The sequence below is a fragment of the Oncorhynchus mykiss genome, chromosome 9 (genome assembly GCF_013265735.2).
Source record: "Oncorhynchus mykiss isolate Arlee chromosome 9, USDA_OmykA_1.1, whole genome shotgun sequence".
NCBI lineage: Eukaryota > Metazoa > Chordata > Actinopteri > Salmoniformes > Salmonidae > Oncorhynchus > Oncorhynchus mykiss.
The window spans coordinates 79,273,813-79,295,256 of NC_048573.1; the positions used below are offsets into that span (position 1 = coordinate 79,273,813).

Consider the following 21,444-nt stretch of genomic DNA (forward strand, 5'->3'; position numbering starts at 1 on the left):
TGTGACTTAAATAAAGTCCACCTGTGTACAATCTAACTAATTATGTGACTTCTGAAGATAATTGGTTGCACCAGTTCTTATTTAGGGTCTTCATAGCAAAGGGGGTGAAAACATATGCACGCACCACTTTTCAGTTTGTAATTTTATTGAATTCTTTTAAACAAGTAATTTTTTTCATTTCACTTCACCAATTTGTACTATTTTGTATATGTCTATTACATGAAATCCAAATAAAAATCTTTAAATGACAGGTTGTAATGCAACAAAGTAGGCAAATCACCAAGGGGGGTGAATACTTTTGCAAGGCACTGTAGGTCTGAAACCTGTAGGCTTCATGGATTATGGTGTTTAGGTCTGAAACCGTAGGCTAATTGGACTATAGTGTTTAGGTCTGAAACCTGTAGGCTACATGGACTATAGTGGTTAGGTCTGAAACCTGTAGGCTAATTGGACTATAGTGTTTAGGTCTGAAACCTGTAGGCTACATGGACTATAGTGGTTAGGTCTGAAACCTGTAGGCTACATGGACTATAGTGTTTCGGTCCATAGCGGTCTGTGTCGAAGTCCACAGTAGTCTGTAATTGGTCTTCAAGTTTTTGAGTCTCCATCGGGTTACATGGACAACATTACCAGCCTGTAGCTGTGTTTGTGTCTCTGTAGCTCTGTTAGTGCCTCTGTAGCTCTGTTTGTGCCTCGGGTGTAGGGCTGATCCATTAAGTCCACAGTAACCTATAGTTGGTTTTGAGATAGATGAGTGTCTCAAGGTTTTTGGGGAGAGCCCTGCCTCTGCCGGGTTGGAGCCAGTGTCTGGCCGAGGTAAAGATGGTCTCCACGGTGGAGGTCCCAGCCGGCACAGTAAACGCCCGCTTGGCCACCTGGCTGAGCTGAGGGAAGTCTATAGTCTTTCGTCTCCAGTAGTGGAGAGGCTCCTCCTCAGTGGGCTCCTCACGCAGGTACCCTGCCAGCTCCTGCTCCACACTCTTTGCCTGCGCCGTGGGCCTTTGCTTGATGAAGGAGAACAGCTTGCAGGGCCTGCTGAGCGAAGTGGAGGAAGGAAGAGGGGACGAGGCTGGGGACAAAGCTGCGTCAGGGGACTGGGCCTGGGGGGTGAGCTCCATGCTGGGGCCCTGTGTTTGTGTGTGTTTGGTGACCTCGTCCAGGAGGACCTGTCTGTGCCAGTCAGGGTCTGAGCTCCAGGTGAGTTTGAACTGTGGGTCCAGGGTGGTGGCGGTGACGTACAGAGGGTCCTCCAGGATGGGAGCCAGGCGGCGCTCTACGGCTTGAGACAAGCCCAGCAGCAGGCAGGGTAGCTGGGGGGAGACGCACTCTGACAGGTGCTTACGGAGCCCCAGGACACAGGGCAGAGCCAGACTGATGGAGACGTGTCTGTCACCCTGTCAGGAGACAAGAACACAACCATTAAACTGTCTGTCTGTCTCTCACGTGTCTGTCTGTGCGTCTCTCACGTGTCTGTCTGTGCGTCTCTCACGTGTCTGTCTGTGCGTCTCTCACGTGTCTGTCTGTGCGTCTCTCACGTGTCTGTCTGTGCGTCTCTCACGTGTCTGTCTGTGCGTCTCTCACGTGTCTGTCTGTGCGTCTCTCACGTATCTGTCTGTGCGTCTCTCACGTGTCTGTCTGTGCGTCTCTCACCTGTCTATCTGTCTGTCTGTCTCTCACCTGTCTGTCTGTCTGTCTCTCACCTGTCTGTCTGTCTGTCTCTCACCTGTCTGTCTGTCTGTCTCTCACCTGTCTGTCTGTCTGTCTCTCACCTGTCTGTCTGTCTGTCTCTCACCTGTCTGTCTGTCTGTCTCTCACCTGTCTGTCTGTCTGTCTCTCACCTGTCTGTCTGTCTGTCTGTCTCTCACCTGTCTGTCTGTCTCTCACCTGTCTGTCTGTGTCTCTCACCTGTCTGTCCGTCTGTCTCTCACCTGTCTGTCCGTCTGTCTCTCACCTGTCTGTCCGTCTGTCTCTCACCTATCTGTCCGTCTGTCTCTCACCTGTCTGTCCGTCTGTCTCTCACCTGTCTGTCTGTCTGTCTCTCACCTGTCTGTCTGTCTGTCTCTCACCTGTCTGTCTGTCTGTCTCTCACCTGTCTGTCTGTCTGTCTCTCACCTGTCTGTCTGTCTGTCTCTCACCTGTCTGTCTGTCTGTCTCTCACCTGTCTGTCTGTCTGTCTCTCACCTGTCTGTCTGTCTGTCTCTCACCTGTCTGTCTGTCTGTCTCTCACCTGTCTGTCTGTCTGTCTCTCACCTGTCTGTCTGTCTGTCTCTCACCTGTCTGTCTGTCTGTCTCTCACCTGTCTGTCTGTCTGTGTGTCTCACCTGTCTGTCTGTGTGTCTCTCACCTGTCTGTCTGTCTGTGTGTGTCTCTCACCTGTCTGTCTGTCTGTCTGTGTGTCTCTCACCTGTCTGTCTGTCTGTCTGTCTGTGTGTGTGTCTCTCACCTGTCTGTCTGTCTGTCTGTGTGTCTCTCACCTGTCTGTCTGTCTGTCTGTATGTGTGTCTCTCACCTGTCTGTCTGTCTGTGTGTCTCTCACCTGTCTGTCTCACCTGTCTGTCTGTCTGTGTGTCTCTCACCTGTCTGTCTGTGTGTCTCTCACCTGTCTGTGTGTGTGTCTGTATCTCACCTGTCTGTCTGTCTGTCTCTCTGTGCGTCTCACCCGTCTGTGCGTCTCACCCGTCTGTGCATCTCACCCGTCTGTGCATCTCACCCGTCTGTGCGTCTCACCCGTCTGTGAGTCTCACACCTGTCTGTGCGTCTGTCTGTCTGTCTGTCTGTCTCTCACCTGTCTGTGCGTCTGTCTGTCTGTCTGTCACCTGTCTGTGCGTGTGTCTGTCTGTCTGTCTCTCACCTGTCTGTGCGTGTGTCTGTCTCTCACCTGTCTGTGCGTGTGTCTGTCTCTCACCTGTCTGTGCGTGTGTCTGTCTGTCTGTCTCTCACCTGTCTGTGCGTGTGTCTGTCTGTCTGTCTCTCACCTGTCTGTGCGTGTGCACCATGTCCCAGGCCTCAGTAAAGGGTTCCAGTGTGTCTGTCAGTTCTCTGAGCAGCGCCACCTCCTGGCCACTCAGCACCAGGTCAGCCCGGTCAGACACATCCTCCAAGAACTCTGCTGAGTCCAGAAGACCACGCAACACCTGGAGGAGAGGAAAATGGAATCAAAAGAGCATTGTTACAATTTACACTTTTAAACCAGCAGGTTGTTGTAACTAGACTATATTAAGTCCTTCTTACCTTGAGTTGTACGGCCCAGTCTCGCTCTCCAGCCCTGTTGCTCCCTGCCCCCCCCAACCCCCCTCCCAACAGGCCCACCAGTTTGTCGTGTGGCACGGCGGAGGTGACATAGTTATAGAAGGATGAGGCTTTAGCCAGGGTGGAGGAGAGGAGAGGAGAGGAGGAGAGCAGTCCATCTCTCACACACTGACCCAGAGAACAACAGAAACAGTCTATCCTGCCAGACCCCAGACCTCCCTCCCACCAGTCCTCCTGTTCTACCTCTCCTTCCCTCTCTCCTCCTTCATCCCCACTCTCCTCCTCTTCCTCGTCAGCATCATCTCCCGGGTTGCCGTGGATACAGAACCCTGGTAGGCGGCATGAGGGGTGAGTTTCAGCGGGAAATGGGTCAGCCACGACACGGAACGCTCGGCCCGAAACGCCGTGCGCCACACACACCTCCTCGAACTCTGCTAGCACGCGATTGGCCGAGAGCCCACCAACCAGAGGGAGGCAGGCCAGCAGGGCGGAACGCATCTGCCAATCAGACGACAGGAAGTGGCAGGTCACCCCCAGGTACCTGCAGGTAGGAGGACACAGCGATGTCATAATGAACAACCCTAGATGACGGCATGCTATTCCCATAAACTAGTGCACTATATAGGAAATAGGGTGTCAAACTAGTGCACTATATAGGAAATAGGGTGTCATTAACTAGTGCACTACATAGGAAATAGGGTGTCAAACTAGTGCACTACATAGGAAATAAGGTGTTATAAACTAGTGCACTATATAGGAAAATATTAGGTATGGGTTCCAAATGGCACCCTGAGTAGGACAGTAGGCCAGTAGGCCAGACATATTAAAACACAGAGATGGTGATTTTAGCCATGCACAGTAGAGCCATGCACGAGTATGAATTTTAAGCCCAAGCCCTACCCGCGACATTCAGGCCCGATTGTTTCAGCCAAATTTAAGGCCCGGCCCTGCCCGAAGACCGAAATAACTTCCTGTTAGTAAATCCATTAGCTGCTCCTCTCTGTCTGTCACTCGCTCCCTGTGCTCAGGGAGCTCACTCTGCATGCATTCTGCTCATGGAGGCTCTGAGTCTGAGTATCCATAGCAACAGCTCTGCTCGGGCTGCTCAATGATGAGAGCTGTTAGCTACTTTTTATCACTCTAAACTAAGAGTCCAGCAACATTTCCTGTGAAATAATCTCTCCTGTCTGATATTTAATGAGGTTGAAGCACTTCTGACACCATGTTATGATCAGATATGACTGTACTGTGCAGCAGAGGACGAGGAAAGAGCTCAGCTTCAAAATGTTAGTGATCAATTTAGTGAAACCTGAGACCTGCCCGTACCCTAGAGTTAGGCTTAGAGTACATACCCAGTGTTAACCCCTGCTGTGGTCCCAAGGAAACCCCTCCAGAGGGAGACAGAGAGGCTGAGAGAGAGGGCTGAGGCCAGGGCCTGTCTGGTGGCCAGCTGGGCCTGGTAGGCGTAGGCTGGGAGGAGCTGGGTGTGGAGGTATCGGGGGGGCTCGGGGGTATAGCGAGGCTCTAACAGCTGCAGTAACTCTCTGAATCCTCTGAGATCCACCAGGGAGGCAGGCTGGAGGTCCTGGACCAGCATCTTCGCTATCGCCTCCGAGATCAGCACCTGGTCAAACATAATACTGTCCATTACACACAAACTACAACACACACACACATTCAGAGATTGTCCTTGCCACCGTGCTTCTACACCTGCATTGCTTGCTGTTTGGGGTTTTAGGCTGGGTTTCTGTACAGCACTTTGAGATATCAGCTCACCCTAGAGGCTTCTACACCTGCATTGCTTGCTGTTTGGGGTTTTAGGCTGGGTTTCTGTACAGCACTTTGAGATATCAGCTGATGTACGAAGGGCTATATAAATAAATTTGATTTCATTTGACTAGGCTACCTGCTGCACCATAATTACATCGGTAACGAGTTTATAATAGCAACAAGGCACCTCGATGAGTCGTGCCTAAGAACAGCCCTTAGCCGTGGTATATTGGCCATATACCAAACCCTCTCGGACCTCATTGCTTAATAATACAATGAACAAGATGAAGTCAAACACAGCACGGTCTATAACACACTAAAACTACACAACACAGGAATTTCAATCGAAAAGGACCCATAGGCATAAGAAAGGCTTTGATTTCTGGATAGACAGATGGATCTTAGAAAACATCTACCAGAAAGTTTTATAAGGTATTAGAAATACATCAACACAATAACGTCGACGTTAAGACCTCCGCCAACTAACATCAACACAATAACGTCGACGTTAAGACCTCCTCCAACTAACATCAACACAATAACGTCAACGTTAAGACCTCCTCCAACTAACATCAACACAATAACGTCGACGTTAAGACCTCCGCCAACTAACATCAACACAATAACGTCGACGTTAAGACCTCCGCCAACTAACATCAACACAATAACGTCGACGTTAAGACCTCCTCCAACTAACATCAACACAATAACGTCGACGTTAAGGCCTCCGCCAACTAACATCAACACAATAACGTCGACGTTAAGACCTCCGCCAACTAACATCAACACAATAACGTCGACGTTAAGACCTCCTCCAACTAACATCAACACAATAACGTCGACGTTAAGGCCTCCGCCAACATCAACACAATAACGTCGACGTTAAGGCCTCCGCCAACTAACATCAACACAATAACGTCGACGTTAAGACCTCCGCCAACTAACATCAACACAATAACGTCGACGTTAAGGCCTCCGCCAACTAACATCAACACAATAACATCGACGTTAAGACCTCCGCCAACTAAAATCAACACAATAACGTCGACGTTAAGACCTCCGCCAACTAACATCAACACAATAACGTCGACGTTAAGACCTCCGCCAACTAACATCAACACAATAACGTCGACGTTAAGACCTCCGCCAACTAACATCAACACAATAACATCGACGTTAAGACCTCCGCCAACTAACATCAACACAATAACGTTGACGTTAAGACCTCCGCCAACTAACATCAACACAATAACGTCGACGTTAAGACCTCCGCCCACTAACATCAACACAATAACATCGACGTTAAGACCTCCGCCAACTAAAATCAACACAATAACGTCGACGTTAAGACCTCCGCCAACTAACATCAACACAATAACGTTGACGTTAAGACCTCCGCCAACTAACATCAACACAATAACATCGACGTTAAGACCTCCGCCAACTAACATCAACACAATAACGTCGACGTTAAGACCTCCGCCAACTAACATCAACACAATAACGTCGACGTTAAGACCTCCGCCAACTAACATCAACACAATAACGTCGACGTTAAGACCTCCTCCAACTAACATCAACACAATAACGTCGACGTTAAGGCCTCCGCCAACTAACATCAACACAATAACGTCGACGTTAAGACCTCCGCCAACTAACATCAACACAATAACGTCGACGTTAAGACCTCCTCCAACTAACATCAACACAATAACGTCGACGTTAAGGCCTCCGCCAACATCAACACAATAACGTCGACGTTAAGGCCTCCGCCAACTAACATCAACACAATAACGTCGACGTTAAGACCTCCGCCAACTAACATCAACACAATAACGTCGACGTTAAGGCCTCCGCCAACTAACATCAACACAATAACATCGACGTTAAGACCTCCGCCAACTAAAATCAACACAATAACGTCGACGTTAAGACCTCCGCCAACTAACATCAACACAATAACGTCGACGTTAAGACCTCCGCCAACTAACATCAACACAATAACGTCGACGTTAAGACCTCCGCCAACTAACATCAACACAATAACATCGACGTTAAGACCTCCGCCAACTAACATCAACACAATAACGTTGACGTTAAGACCTCCGCCAACTAACATCAACACAATAACGTCGACGTTAAGACCTCCGCCCACTAACATCAACACAATAACATCGACGTTAAGACCTCCGCCAACTAAAATCAACACAATAACGTCGACGTTAAGACCTCCGCCAACTAACATCAACACAATAACGTTGACGTTAAGACCTCCGCCAACTAACATCAACACAATAACATCGACGTTAAGACCTCCGCCAACTAACATCAACACAATAACGTCGACGTTAAGACCTCCGCCAACTAACATCAACACAATAACGTCGACGTTAAGGCCTCCGCCAACTAACATCAACACAATAACATCGACGTTAAGACCTCCGCCAACTAACATCAACACAATAACATCGACGTTAAGACCTCCGCCCACTAACATCAACACAATAACGTCGACGTTAAGACCTCCTCCAACTAACATCAACACAATAACGTCGACGTTAAGACCTCCGCCAACATCAACACAATAACGTTGACGTTAAGACCTCTGCCAACTGACATCAACACAATAACGTCAACGTGAAGACCTCCGCCAACTAACATCAACACAATAACGTTGACGTTAAGGCCTCTGCCAACATCAACACAATAACGTCAACGTTAAGACCTCCGCCAACTAACATCAACAAAATAACGTTGACGTTAAGACCTCCGCCAACTAACATCAACACAATAACGTCGACGTTAAGGCCTCCGCCAACTAACATCAACGTCGACGTTAAGGCCTCCGCCAACTAACATCAACACAATAACATCGACGTTAAGGCCTCCGCCAACATCAACACAATAACATCGACGTTAAGGCCTCCGCCAACATCAACACAATAACGTTGACGTTAAGACCTCCACCAACTAACATCAACACAATAACGTCGACGTTAAGACCTCCGCCAACTAACATCAACACAATAACGTCGACGTTAAGGCCTCCGCCAACATCAACACAATAACGTCGACGTTAAGACCTCCGCCAACTAACATCAACACAATAACGTCGACGTTAAGACCGCCGCCAACTAACATCAACACAATAACGTCGACGTTAAGGCCTCCGCCAACAAACATCAACACAATAACGTTGACGTTAAGACATCCGCCAACTAACATCAACACAATAACGTTGACGTTAAGACCTCCACCAACTAACATCAACACAATAACGTTGACGTTAAGACCTCCGCCAACTAACATCAACACAATAACATCGTCGTTAAGACCTCCACCAACTAACATCAACACTTAACGTAGATGCTAAGACCCCTGCCAAATAACATCAACACTTAATGTTAACCTGAAATATATCCTTGCCTTGTAATTCCGTTACCAACAACCTAAATATTCTGAAGATATTGTCAAATTTTTCTCCCTCATGAGGGAGGATAATGAACGTTCACAGAAGTAACATTTAATGGTGGTGAATTTACTGAGAATAATTCATAAACAAAATTGGTAAGTGATTAAAACCCGTAAATACCAAAAACATCTTTAGTGGAATTACTGCAACTGAACTGGCTACAATGGGAAATCATCACAAACCAGTTTGTTACTGTCCTCTCTTCCACTGACATACTGCTATGTTCAGCTCATATAGCGTCTCCTACCCTACCGTACTGACCCTTACCCTACTGACCCTTACCCTACCCTACTGACCCTTACCCTACTGACCCCTACCCTACCGTACTGACCCTTACCCTACTGACCCCTACCCTACCGTACTGACCCTTACCCTACTGACTCCTACCCTCCCGTACTGACCCTTACCCTACTTACCCCTACCCTCCCGTACTGACCCTTACCCTACTGACTCCTACCCTCCCGTACTGACCCTTACTCTACTGACCCCTACCCTCCCGTACTGACCCTTACCGTACTGACCCCTAGCCTACCGTAGTGACCCTTACCCCACCGTAGTGACCCCTACTGTTCAGACCCCTACCCTACCGTACTGACCCCTACCGTACTGACACCTACTGTTCAGACCTCTACCGTACTGACCCTTACCCCTACCGTACTGACCCTTACCCTCCCGGACTGACCCCTACCCTAATGACCCCTACCCTCCCGTACTGACCCCTACCCTAATGACCCCTACCCTCCCGTACTGACCCCTACCCTACTGACCCCTACCCTAATGACCCATACCCTACCATACTGACCCCTAACCTACCGTACTGACCCCTAACCTACCGACTCCTACTCTACCGTACTGACCCCTACCCTACCGTACCGACCCCTACCGCACTGACCCCTACCCTACCTACCCCTACCCTACCATACTGACCCCTACCTTACCGTAGTGACCCCTACCCTACCGACCCCTACCCTACCGACCTCCAAGTACTGACCCCTACTGTACTGATCCTTACCCTACAGACCCCTACCTTACCGTACTGACCTCTACCCTAGCGTACTGACCCCTACCGTACTGACCTCTACCCTACTGTACTGAACCCTCGTACTGACCTCTACCCTACCGTACTGAACCATCATACTGAACTCTACCCTACCGTACTGAACTCTACCCTACCGTACTGAACTCTACCCTACCGTACTGAACTCTACCCTACCGTACTGAACTCTACCCTACCGTACTGAACTCTACCCTACCGTACTGAACCCTCGTACTGAACTCTACCCTACCGTACTGAACCCTCGTACTGAACTCTACCCTACCGTACTGAACCCTCGTACTGAACTGTACCCTACCGTACTGAACCCTACCTTACCGTACTGACCCCTAACCTACCGACTCCTACTCTACCGTACTGACCCCTACCCTACCGTACCGACCCCTACCGCACTGACCCCTACCGTACTGACCCCTACCCTACCTACCCCACCATACTGACCCCTACTGTACCCTACCTTACCGTAGTGACCCCTACCCTACCGACCCCTATTGTTCAGACCTCTACCGTACAGACCCTTACCCTACTGTACTGACCCCTCACGGACTGACCCCTATCCTAACGGACTGACCCCTACCCTACTGACCCCTACCCTACTGACCCCTACCGACCTCCAAGTACTGACCCCTACCGTACTGACCCTTACCCTCCCGGACTGACCCCTACCCTAATGACCCCTACCCTCCCGTACTGACCCCTACCCTAATGACCCCTACCCTCCCGTACTGACCCCTACCCTACTGACCCCTACCCTAATGACCCATACCCTACCATACTGACCCCTAACCTACCGTACTGACCCCTAACCTACCGACTCCTACTCTACCGTACTGACCCCTACCCTACCGTACCGACCCCTACCGCACTGACCCCTACCCTACCTACCCCTACCCTACCATACTGACCCCTACCTTACCGTAGTGACCCCTACCCTACCGACCCCTACCCTACCGACCCCTACCCTATCGACCTCCAAGTACTGACCCCTACTGTACTGATCCTTACCCTACAGACCCCTACCTTACCGTACTGACCTCTACCCTAGCGTACTGACCCCTACCGTACTGACCTCTACCCTACTGTACTGAACCCTCGTACTGACCTCTACCCTACCGTACTGAACCATCATACTGAACTCTACCCTACCGTACTGAACTCTACCCTACCGTACTGAACTCTACCCTACCGTACTGAACTCTACCCTACCGTACTGAACTCTACCCTACCGTACTGAACCCTCGTACTGAACTCTACCCTACCGTACTGAACCCTCGTACTGAACTCTACCCTACCGTACTGAACCCTCGTACTGAACTGTACCCTACCGTACTGAACCCTACCTTACCGTACTGACCCCTAACCTACCGACTCCTACTCTACCGTACTGACCCCTACCCTACCGTACCGACCCCTACCGCACTGACCCCTACCGTACTGACCCCTACCCTACCTACCCCACCATACTGACCCCTACTGTACCCTACCTTACCGTAGTGACCCCTACCCTACCGACCCCTATTGTTCAGACCTCTACCGTACAGACCCTTACCCTACTGTACTGACCCCTCACGGACTGACCCCTATCCTAACGGACTGACCCCTACCCTACTGACCCCTACCCTACTGACCCCTACCGACCTCCAAGTACTGACCCCTACTGTACTGATCCTTACCCTACAGACCCCTACCTTACCGTACTGACCTCTACCCTAGCGTACTGACCCCTACCGTACTGACCTCTACCCTACCGTACTGACCTCTACCCTACTGTACTGAACCCTCGTACTGACCTCTACCCTACCGTACTGAACCATCATACTGAACTCTACCCTACCGTACTGAACTCTACCCTACGGTACCTACCGTACTGAACTCTACCCTACCGTACTGAACCCTCGTACTGAACTCTACCCTACCGTACTGAACCCTCGTACTGAACTCTATCCTACCGTACTGAACCCTCGTACTGAACTCTACCCTACCGTACTGAACCCTCGTACTGAACTCTACCCTACCGTACTGAACCCTCGTACTGAACTGTACCCTACCGTACTGAACTCTACCCTACCGTACTGAACCCTACCATACTGAATCCTACCCCACCGTACTGAATCCTAGTCTACCGTACTGAACTCTACCCTACCGTACTGAACTCTACCCTACCGTACTGAACTCTACCGTACTGAACCCTCGTACTGAACTGTACCCTACCGTACTGAACCCTCGTACTGAACTCTACCCTACCGTACTGAACCCTCGTACTGAACTCTACCCTACCGTACTGAACCCTCGTACTGAACTCTACCCTACCGTACTGAACCCTCGTACTGAACTCTACCCTACCGTACTGAACCCTCGTACTGAACTCTACCCTACCGTACTGAACCCTCGTACTGAACTGTACCCTACCGTACTGAACTCTACCCTACCGTACTGAACCCTACCATACTGAATCCTACCCCACCGTACTGAATCCTAGTCTACCGTACTGAACTCTACCCTACCGTACTGAACTCTACCCTACCGTACTGAACTCTACCGTACTGAACCCTCGTACTGAACTCTACCCTACCGTACTGAACCCTCGTACTGAACTGTACCCTACCGTACCTAACCCTACCATACTGAATCCTACCCCACCATACTGAATCCTAGTCTACTGTACTAAACTCTATCCTACCGAACTGAATCCTAGCCTACCGTACTGAACCCTAGTACTGACTTCTACCCTACCGTACTGACCTCTACCCTACCGTACTGACCTCTACCATACTGAATCCTAGTCTACTGCACTAAACTCTACACTACCGTACTGAACTCCACCGTACTGAACACTACCCTATTGTACTGAATGCTAGCCTACTGTACTGAATCCTAGCCTGCCGTACTGAACTCTACTGACCTCTACCCTACTGTACTGACCAAAACTGTGATGTCCAATCTTATGGAACATGAGGAGAACAACATTGAAGCCATAATGATGCATTTCTGTATTGTACAGATCAGGGACCCATGACGTCATTCTGTTAGCGGGTGTCGATCCACTTCACTAATTGTAGTTCAATAGCCAAAAGAGAATACTCACGGTGCCATGTAATAGCTGACACCCCATTATTTCTGCAGACATCTTTGAATATTAATTCAGAGCAAATACTTTTTTGGAAAATGTGGTTGCACAAAAAAACTGATTTTAACTATAAGTTTGCATAGTTCTGACACTAAATTTACTAAAACACACACACACACCTGGCGAGGGTCGTGTCTGTGGAACTTCGTCACCCCTTCTCCTGCTCCCTCTCTTCCTCCCCCTCCCCCTACTCCCACCCCTCCAGCGGTGATGGAGTGACTGCAGCGATGGCCTCCTCCGTTGGCCAGGCTGTGAAGGGAGGATGAGGAGTAGGGATGGAGGGAGGAGGAAGATGAGGAGTAGGCTTCTCGCTTCATATCCTTCTTCTTTACAAACTCATCGTACATCGCCTGGTGCTTCCTCTGTAGAAACGAGAGAGAGTGTGTAATTCTGATGATCAAATGTCAGACAGACTACCTATTGCAATGTTTTAGATTTGATATTGATTAATAAAATAGAATTTCACACAGAGACAAACAAGAACTGTATAATTCAGCCTCAGCCTGCTTCTACCTATCCCTATGGAATACAATGTGCAATCAGTTTCATACACAGACAATACTGTATCTATCACAGCCAGTAGCCTACTGTACCTGTTGTCACCTTCTGTCAGCCACCCAGACAGACAGATGTATACCTTAGTTAAGACAGACCTATAACCTGCTGTACCTGTTGTCTCCTACTGTCAGACACCCAGATCTATACCTTAGTTAAGATACTTTTGAAAAACTTGATTACTTTGAGGATTACTTTTTTGTTTGATGGATCGCGGGGAAAGAGCAGGAAAAGGCTTTTGAAGGCTACAGTGCTATGTGTGCTAAGGCTATGTCTTCCAATGATGCGACTGCTATTGGCATCCAAAGATTATCCAACTTTAATAAACGTTTAGAGGTAAAGGATGACAGCAGTGTGGTCTACGGAAATACGGATATCACTTATTATTGATATCTACATAGCAGCAGTGTAATTCACATCAATGCGCTGTCTCATTTAGCTATTTGCGCATTGTGGTTGTTGTGGATGGCTGTTCACAAATGCAAATATGTATTTGAACCCAATAATGGTTGAATTGAAAACGTTTATGATGCCCATCAAATCATTGTTTTTGAAACCAGTGGACAGCAAGTGAAAAATGCACTCTTGCAACAGCTGCACAGTGCAGATCCCAGCCTATGGAATAAAAGTGGAGCTTTTATTGCTCAATCTATTTCACTCTGATAAAATAAATAATCCCTAATGGATGGTGGTGGAAGAAATGGCAGCAGTTTCACGGCCGTCTAAACAATTGTGCTATTATGTGGGGGGTTTTGTGCGTTATTTGTCATTTATTTTGTACATAATGTTTCTGCCACCGTATTTTACGGCAAAAAAAGAGCTTCTGGATATCAGGACAGCGATCACTCACCTCGGATTAGACAAAGAGCTTCTGGATATCAGGACAGCGATCACTCACCTCGGATTAGACAAAGAGCTTCTGGATATCAGGACAGCGATCACTCAACTCGGATTAGACAAAGAGCTTCTGGATATCAGGACAGCGATCACTCACCACGGATTAGACAAAGAGCTTCTAGATATCAGGACAGCGATCACTCACCTCGGATTAGACAAAGAGCTTCTGGATATCAGGACAGCGATCACTCACCTCGGATTAGACAAAGAGCTTCTGGATATCAGGACAGCGATCACTCAACTCGGATTAGACAAAGAGCTTCTGGATATCAGGACAGCGATCACTCAACTCGGATTAGACAGATTTTTTTTCTTCAACAAACAGGATGCGCAGGACGTACTTCAGACACCCGACAACGCCGAAAACCCCGTCATTGGCAGGAGAAAGAGACGGAGGTATAGAGGACACAGGCCTGGTTGCCTTGTGAGGATCTGCCGGTGGCGAGTGGGAAATCTGCCCTTACCATCGGTATTACTTGCCAACGTACAATCATTAAACAACAAATTAGACGAGGTACGATCACGAATATCCTACCAACAGGACATCAAAAACTGTAATATCTCATGTTTCATCGAAACAAAGCTCTCCCTCACCCTCCAGGTGGTAAAACCGACCACAACTCTATCCTCCTGATTCCTGCTTACAAAAAAAAAATGAAAGCAGGAAGCACCAGTGACTTGGTTTATAACAAACGATGAAGCAGATGCTAAACTACAGGAATGTTTTGCGATCACAGACTGGAATATGTTCCCGGGATTATTCTGATGGCATTGAGGAGTACACCACATCAGTCACTGGCTTTATCAATAAGTGCATCGAGGACGTTGTCCCCACAGTGACCGTACGTACATACCCCAACTAGAAGCCATGGATTACAGGCAACATTCGCAATGAGCTAAAGGGTAGAGCTGCCGCTTTCAAGGTGCGGGACTCTAACCTGGAAGCTTATAAGAAATCCTGCAATGCTATTCATTAACTACAGCTCAGCGTTCAACACCATAGTGCTCTAAATGCTCATTACTAAGCTATGAACTCTGGCAATAAACACCTCCCTCTGCAACTCCCTCCTCGTGTAATCCCAGACAAACTCATTGATGTCACGGCTGTGGGGGCCATACCATCACATCCAGGACTCATTGTTCTTCTTTACGCTGAAGATACAGCGAAAGTCAATTAAGAACTGTGTTTGGGGTTGTTGTCATGCTGCAGGAATACATTTTGGGCCAATCAGATGCCTCCTTATTGGTATTGCATGGTGGATAAGTATCTGCCTGTACTTCTCAGCATTGAGGATACCATTAATTCTGACCAAATCCCCAACTCCATTGGCAGAAATGCAGCCCCAAACATGCAAGGAACCTCCACCATGCTTCATTGTTGCCTGCAGACACTCATTCGTGCTCTCCAGCCCTTCAACGAACAAACTGCCTTCTGCTACAGCCAAATATTTCAAATGTTGACGCATCAGTTCAGAGCACCTGCTGCCATTTTTCTGCACCCCAGTTCCTGTGTTTTCGTGCATAGTTGAGTCGCTTGCCCTTGTTTCCACGTCGGAGGTATGGATTTTTGGCCGCAAGTCTTCCATGAAGGCCACTTCTGACCAGACTTCTCTGGACAGTAGATGGGTGTACCAGAGTTTCACTGTTTTCTGCCAATTCTGAGCTGATGGCACTGCTGGACATCTTCCGATTGCAAAGGAAAGTAAACATGATGTGTCTTTCATCTGCTGCAGTAAGTTTCCTTGGCTCACCACTGCGTCTATGGTCCTCAACGTTGCCCGTTTCTTTGTGCTTCTTCAAAAAGAGCTTGGACAGCACACCTGGAAACCCCTGTCTGCCTTGAAATGTCTGCCTGGGAGAGACCTTGCTGAGGCAGTATAACTACCCTGTGTCTTGTTGCTGTACTCAGTCTTGACTTTGACAGTAAACTGTCTTCAGCAACCTCACCTTGTTAGCTGAGTTTGGCTGTTCCTCACCCAATTTTATTCCTCCTACACAGCTGTTTCAGTTAATGACTGTGTTTCAACCTACATAATGAATTGATGATCATTAGCACCTGTTTGGTATAATTGTTTAAATATACACCTGACCATATGTGTAACGGATGTGAAACGCTAGCTTAGTTAGCGGTGGTGCGCGCTAAATAGTGTTTCAATCGGTGACGTCACTTGCTCTGAGACCTTGAAGTAGTGGTTCCCCTTGCGCTGCATTGTGGAGCGATGGGTAACGAAGCTTCGTGGGTGACTGTTGTTGATGTGTGCAGAGGGTCCCTGGTTCGCGCCCGGGTATGGGCGAGGGGACGGTCTAAAATTATACTGTTACATACAGTGCCTTGCGAAAGTATTCGGCCCCCTTGAACTTTGCGACCTTTTGCCACATTTCAGGCTTCAAACATAAAGATATAAAACTGTATTTTTTTGTGAAGAATCAACAACAAGTGGGACACAATCATGAAGTGGAACGACATTTATTGGATATTTCAAACTTTTTTAACAAATCAAAAACTGAAAAATTGGGCGTGCAAAATTATTCAGCCCCTTTACTTTCAGTGCAGCAAACTCTCTCCAGAAGTTCAGTGAGGATCTCTGAATGATCCAATGTTGACCTAAATGACTAATGATGATAAATACAATCCACCTGTGTGTAATCAAGTCTCCGTATAAATGCACCTGCACTGTGATAGTCTCAGAGGTCCGTTAAAAGCGCAGAGAGCATCATGAAGAACAAGGAACACACCAGGCAGGTCCGAGATACTGTTGTGAAGAAGTTTAAAGCCGGATTTGGATACAAAAAGATTTCCCAAGCTTTAAACATCCCAAGGAGCACTGTGCAAGCGATAATATTGAAATGGAAGGAGTATCAGACCACTGCAAATCTACCAAGACCTGGCCGTCCCTCTAAACTTTCAGCTCATACAAGGAGAAAAATGTCAGTCTCTCGATGTGCAAAACTGATAGAGACATACCCCAAGCGACTTACAGCTGTAATCGCAGCAAAAGGTGGCGCTACAAAGTATTAACTTAAGGGGGCTGAATAATTTTGCACGCCCAATTTTTCAGTTTTTGATTTGTTAAAAAAGTTTGAAATATCCAATAAATGTCGTTCCTCTTCATGATTGTGTCCCACTTGTTGTTGATTCTTCACAAAAAAATACAGTTTTATATCTTTATGTTTGAAGCCTGAAATGTGGCAAAAGGTCGCAAAGTTCAAGGGGGCCGAATACTTTCGCAAGGCACTGTATGCCTACAAAATCCCTGACTTTGCACAAGTGTACCTACAACAATTGATGCTGTTTTGAAAGCAAAGTGTGGTCACACCAAATACGGATTTGATTTAGATTTTTTTTCTGTTCACTCCCTTTGCATTATGTTAATTAATAAATATAATCTATTAACATGTCAAAGCAGCTCGCGGCTGGCTTTCCATTTGTAGTCCGGAATATTCTTCTAGCCCTGCCACATCCGACGAGCGTCAGAGCCGGTGTAGTAGGATTCAATATTAATCCTGTATCCATGCTTTGCCTGTTTGATGGTTCTTCTGAGGGTGTAGCAGGATTTTTTATCAGCGTCCGGATTAGTGTCCCGCTACTTGAAAGTGGCAGCTCTAGCCTTTAGCTCGATGCGGATGTTGCCTGTAATCCATGGTGTTACACAAATCAAAATCTGCCTTATATTTTAGATTCTTCAAAGTAGCCACCATTAGGCTTGATGACAGCTTTGCACATTCTTGGCATTTTCTCAACCAGCTTCACCTGGAATGCTTTCCCACCAGTCTTGAATTAGTTCCCAAGACTCATCCCAAACCATCTCAATTGGGTTGAGGTCGGGTGATTGTGGAGGCCAAGTCATCTGATGCAGCACTCCATCACTTGGTAAAATTGCTCTTACACAACCTGGAGGTGTGTTGGGTCATTGTCCAGTAGAAAAACAACTGATAGTCCCACTAAGCGGAAACCAGATGGCATGGAGTATCGCTGCAGAATGCTGTGGTAGGCATGCTGATTAAGTGTGCCTTGAATTCTAAATAAAATCACTGACTGTGTAGGCAGCAATGCACTCTCACAACATCACACCTCCTCCTCCATGCTTCACAGTGGGAACCACACATGCCATCAGTCGTTTACCTACTCTGCGTCTCAAAGACATGGTGGTTGGAATCCAAAATCTCACATTTTGACTCATCAGACCAAAGGACAGACTTCCACCAGTCTAATGTCCATTGCTCATGTTTCTTGGCCCAAGTAAGTCTCTTCTTCTCATTGATGTCCTTTAGTAGTGGTTCCTTTGCAGCAATTCAACAATGAAAGCGGGATTCACACAATCTCCTCTGAACAGTTGATGTTGAGATGTGTCTTACTTGCATTCTGTGAAGCATTTATTTGGGCTGCAATCTGAGATGCAGTTAACTCTAATGAACGTATCCTCTGCAGCAGAGGTAATTCTGGGTCTTCCATTCCTGTGGTGGTCCTCGTGAGAGCCAGTTTCATCATTGCGCTTGATGGTTTTTGCGACTGCACTTGAAGAAATGTTCAAAGTTCTTGACATTTTCCAGATTTACTGACCTTCATGTTTTAAAGTAATAATGGACTGTCATTTATCTTTGCTTCTATGAGCTGTTCTTGCCATAATATGGACTTGTTATTTTACTAAATAGGGCTACCTTCTGTATACCACCCCTACCTTGTCACAAGACAAGTGATTGGCTCAAACGCATTAAGGAAAGGATTTCCACAAATTAACAACGCACACTTGTTAATTGAAACGCATTCCAGGTGACTACCTCATGAAGCTGGTTGAGAGAATGCCAACAGTGTGCAAAGCTGTCATCAAGGCAAACGGTGGCTACTTAGAAGAAGTAGCCACCGTTTAGCCACCGTTTAGAAGAAGTTTAGAAGACGGTGAATCTTTGGTTACTACATGATTCCATGTGTTATTTCATAGTTTTGATGTCTTCATTATTATTCGACAATGTAGAAAATATTAAAAATAAAGAAAAATCCTAGAATGAGTAGATGTGTCCAAACTTTTGACTGGTACTGTATACATGTCCATTGATTCTTGAAGAATATAACTTATTATTAGCCTCATGAGCTTAGTTCAACTGTCAAACTCCATGAGAACCCAAAATATATGCTTGTTTTACTCCAATGTTTGTAAACACTGTAAATGTAAACAAACACTGTATAGCCTCATAGCATGGTTAAAACAATAGTGTTGATATCATGGATGGTCAGTCCTTACATTCACAGCTCTGTCTATTACTCTGAGAGTGGTTACATTTCTCCTTGCCCATCCCTCAGTTTTTCACCAAAACAGAGACCGTTTTGTTATTGTATCTTTGTTGCTTCTGTTACTTCTGTGGATTTGCCCGTTAAACAGCTGCATATTACCAAGATATCAAATTGTCACCAAGAAAAAGGTAAACAATAGGCCTTTAGCAAATGCAGAATATGGCATTCATTTTTCACATGTAAATAGCACTTTTCAGTAGTGCTCAAAGCATGCCATTCCATAAGGGCAGCATTTATTTTTAAACTTAAATCAATGAGCCAAATCAGCCCTCTATGACAACAAAATCATAAACAACAGAGTAGGGCTGGCTAATAAATCTATAGTTTTGGGTTATGCTCAGTTAAATAAATTTGGATAATCTATACTTCCATATTTCCAAGTCCTGTTCTTGAAGATCCCAGGGTATACAATGTTTGGAATGATTGGGGCAGGGTTAGAGAGTTGGACTAGTAACCGAAAGGTTGCAAGTTCAAATCCCCGAGCTGACAAGGTACAAAGCTGCCCCTGAACAGGAACAACCCACTGTTCCTAGGCCGTCATTGAAAATAAGAATTTGTTCTTAACTGACTTGCCTAGTTAAATAAAGGTAAAATTGTATAGTAACTCCAGCTCTTAAATTCTGTACAGCACTTTGTGACAACAGCTGATGTAAAAAGGGCTTTATAAATACATTTGATTGATTGATTGGAATTCTGATGGACTTTGGTTTTTAATATAAAGATACAATTTAATCATATTATATGTAGTAGAAAGCGATGGGTTAGAAGACGCCTACATTACCAACCCATAAAATAAAATGTAACATCCAAATATGGCCAGTTATGTAATCTTTAACATGGACTTATCCTGCAATAGACGTCATTAAATTGGTAACATACATTTGTCTTCTTCAAAATGCCTCTTAAGGTTGAAAGTAATGTAAAACTACATGTAATCAGATTACATTACTGGGTTTGGATAATCCAAAAAGTACCTTACTGATTACAATTTGACAGGTAACTAGTAACGGATTACATTTCGAAAATAACTCACCCAACCCTGCCTATAGCCTACTGTCACCTACGGTCAGACAGATCTATAGCTTAGTTAAAACAGATCTATACGGTACCTTGAGATGTGTGACGAAGTTGGATGTGACGCTCCTCTTCGCCTGTATCCTGGTGCCGCATGCTTTACAGTTGGACTCGATCTTGCCGTTCTCCCCCTCGAACACGATGTTGAAGTAATCCAGAATGGACACCTTCGAAATTGACGCCATTGGGATGACCAACCTTTATCCTCGGAAGTAGATTCAACTTTCCAAAAGACAACAATCGAGATCTCTCTACCTATTCTTTCTTTTTCCCGAGCCTCCCTCTAGTCACTACCATAAGAGCGGAGGGGTGTGTGCGTTTTCTTCCTTCCTACTCACTGTAATCAAAACGCTGGCAGACGCGCGCAACAATAGATGGGTTAAAACAGGCGACTTGCCAAAACAGCGTCTTGGAGCTATCGCGTTTCAGCTAGCTACGATGCTCGTACACGAATCATGCTATTAAACAAAGTATCTAGTATCGCTGCAAACACTGAAATCCTGTAGCTATCCAGTCCTGCCTGGTCCGTGTTATCAAACTGCACCAGCTACTCGAGGAGGCTGGGCTTTCGGGCTAGCAGAGGATGGCGGCCACCATTGGTCCAGGAAGTAAACCAGATACGCGTTTCCGAAACACTTCGGCAGTTATCGGCAACGCTCGGCCGGATCAACTCAATATATCGTTCAGTATAATTCCCCCACCGTAGACGCTATATTTTATAGTCAAATTTCCTTTAATTGGATTGCTTTTAGTATACACAGGCAGCCCAATTCCACTAATTGGTTTTATGACCAATCAAATCAGATCTTTTCACATCAGATTTTTTTCAGAGCTGATCAGATTGCTCAATAAAATTGGACTGTCTGTAAAAAACACAGCCTTTTTTAACTTTTATTATCTATCCTGATGCCTAGTCACTTTACCCTGCATTCATGTACATATCTACCTCAAATACC

At 46.6% G+C, this 21,444-nt stretch overlaps 1 protein-coding gene across 1 annotated transcript; it reads right to left on the bottom strand.

Moving 5' to 3' along the window:
* Positions 1-192: 192 nt before the first annotated feature.
* si:dkey-109j17.5 lies at positions 193-21,170 on the bottom strand. The gene is made up of 6 exons (XM_036989156.1): positions 20,524-21,170; positions 12,792-13,034; positions 4,602-4,873; positions 3,232-3,790; positions 2,976-3,134; positions 193-1,394 (listed from the first exon to the last, which is right to left on the bottom strand). The coding sequence occupies exons 1-6, from the start codon at positions 20,671-20,673 to the stop codon at positions 714-716; spliced, it is 2,064 nt and encodes a 687-aa protein (XP_036845051.1). The 5' UTR covers positions 20,674-21,170; the 3' UTR covers positions 193-713.
* Between the last annotated feature and the right edge of the window lie 274 nt (positions 21,171-21,444).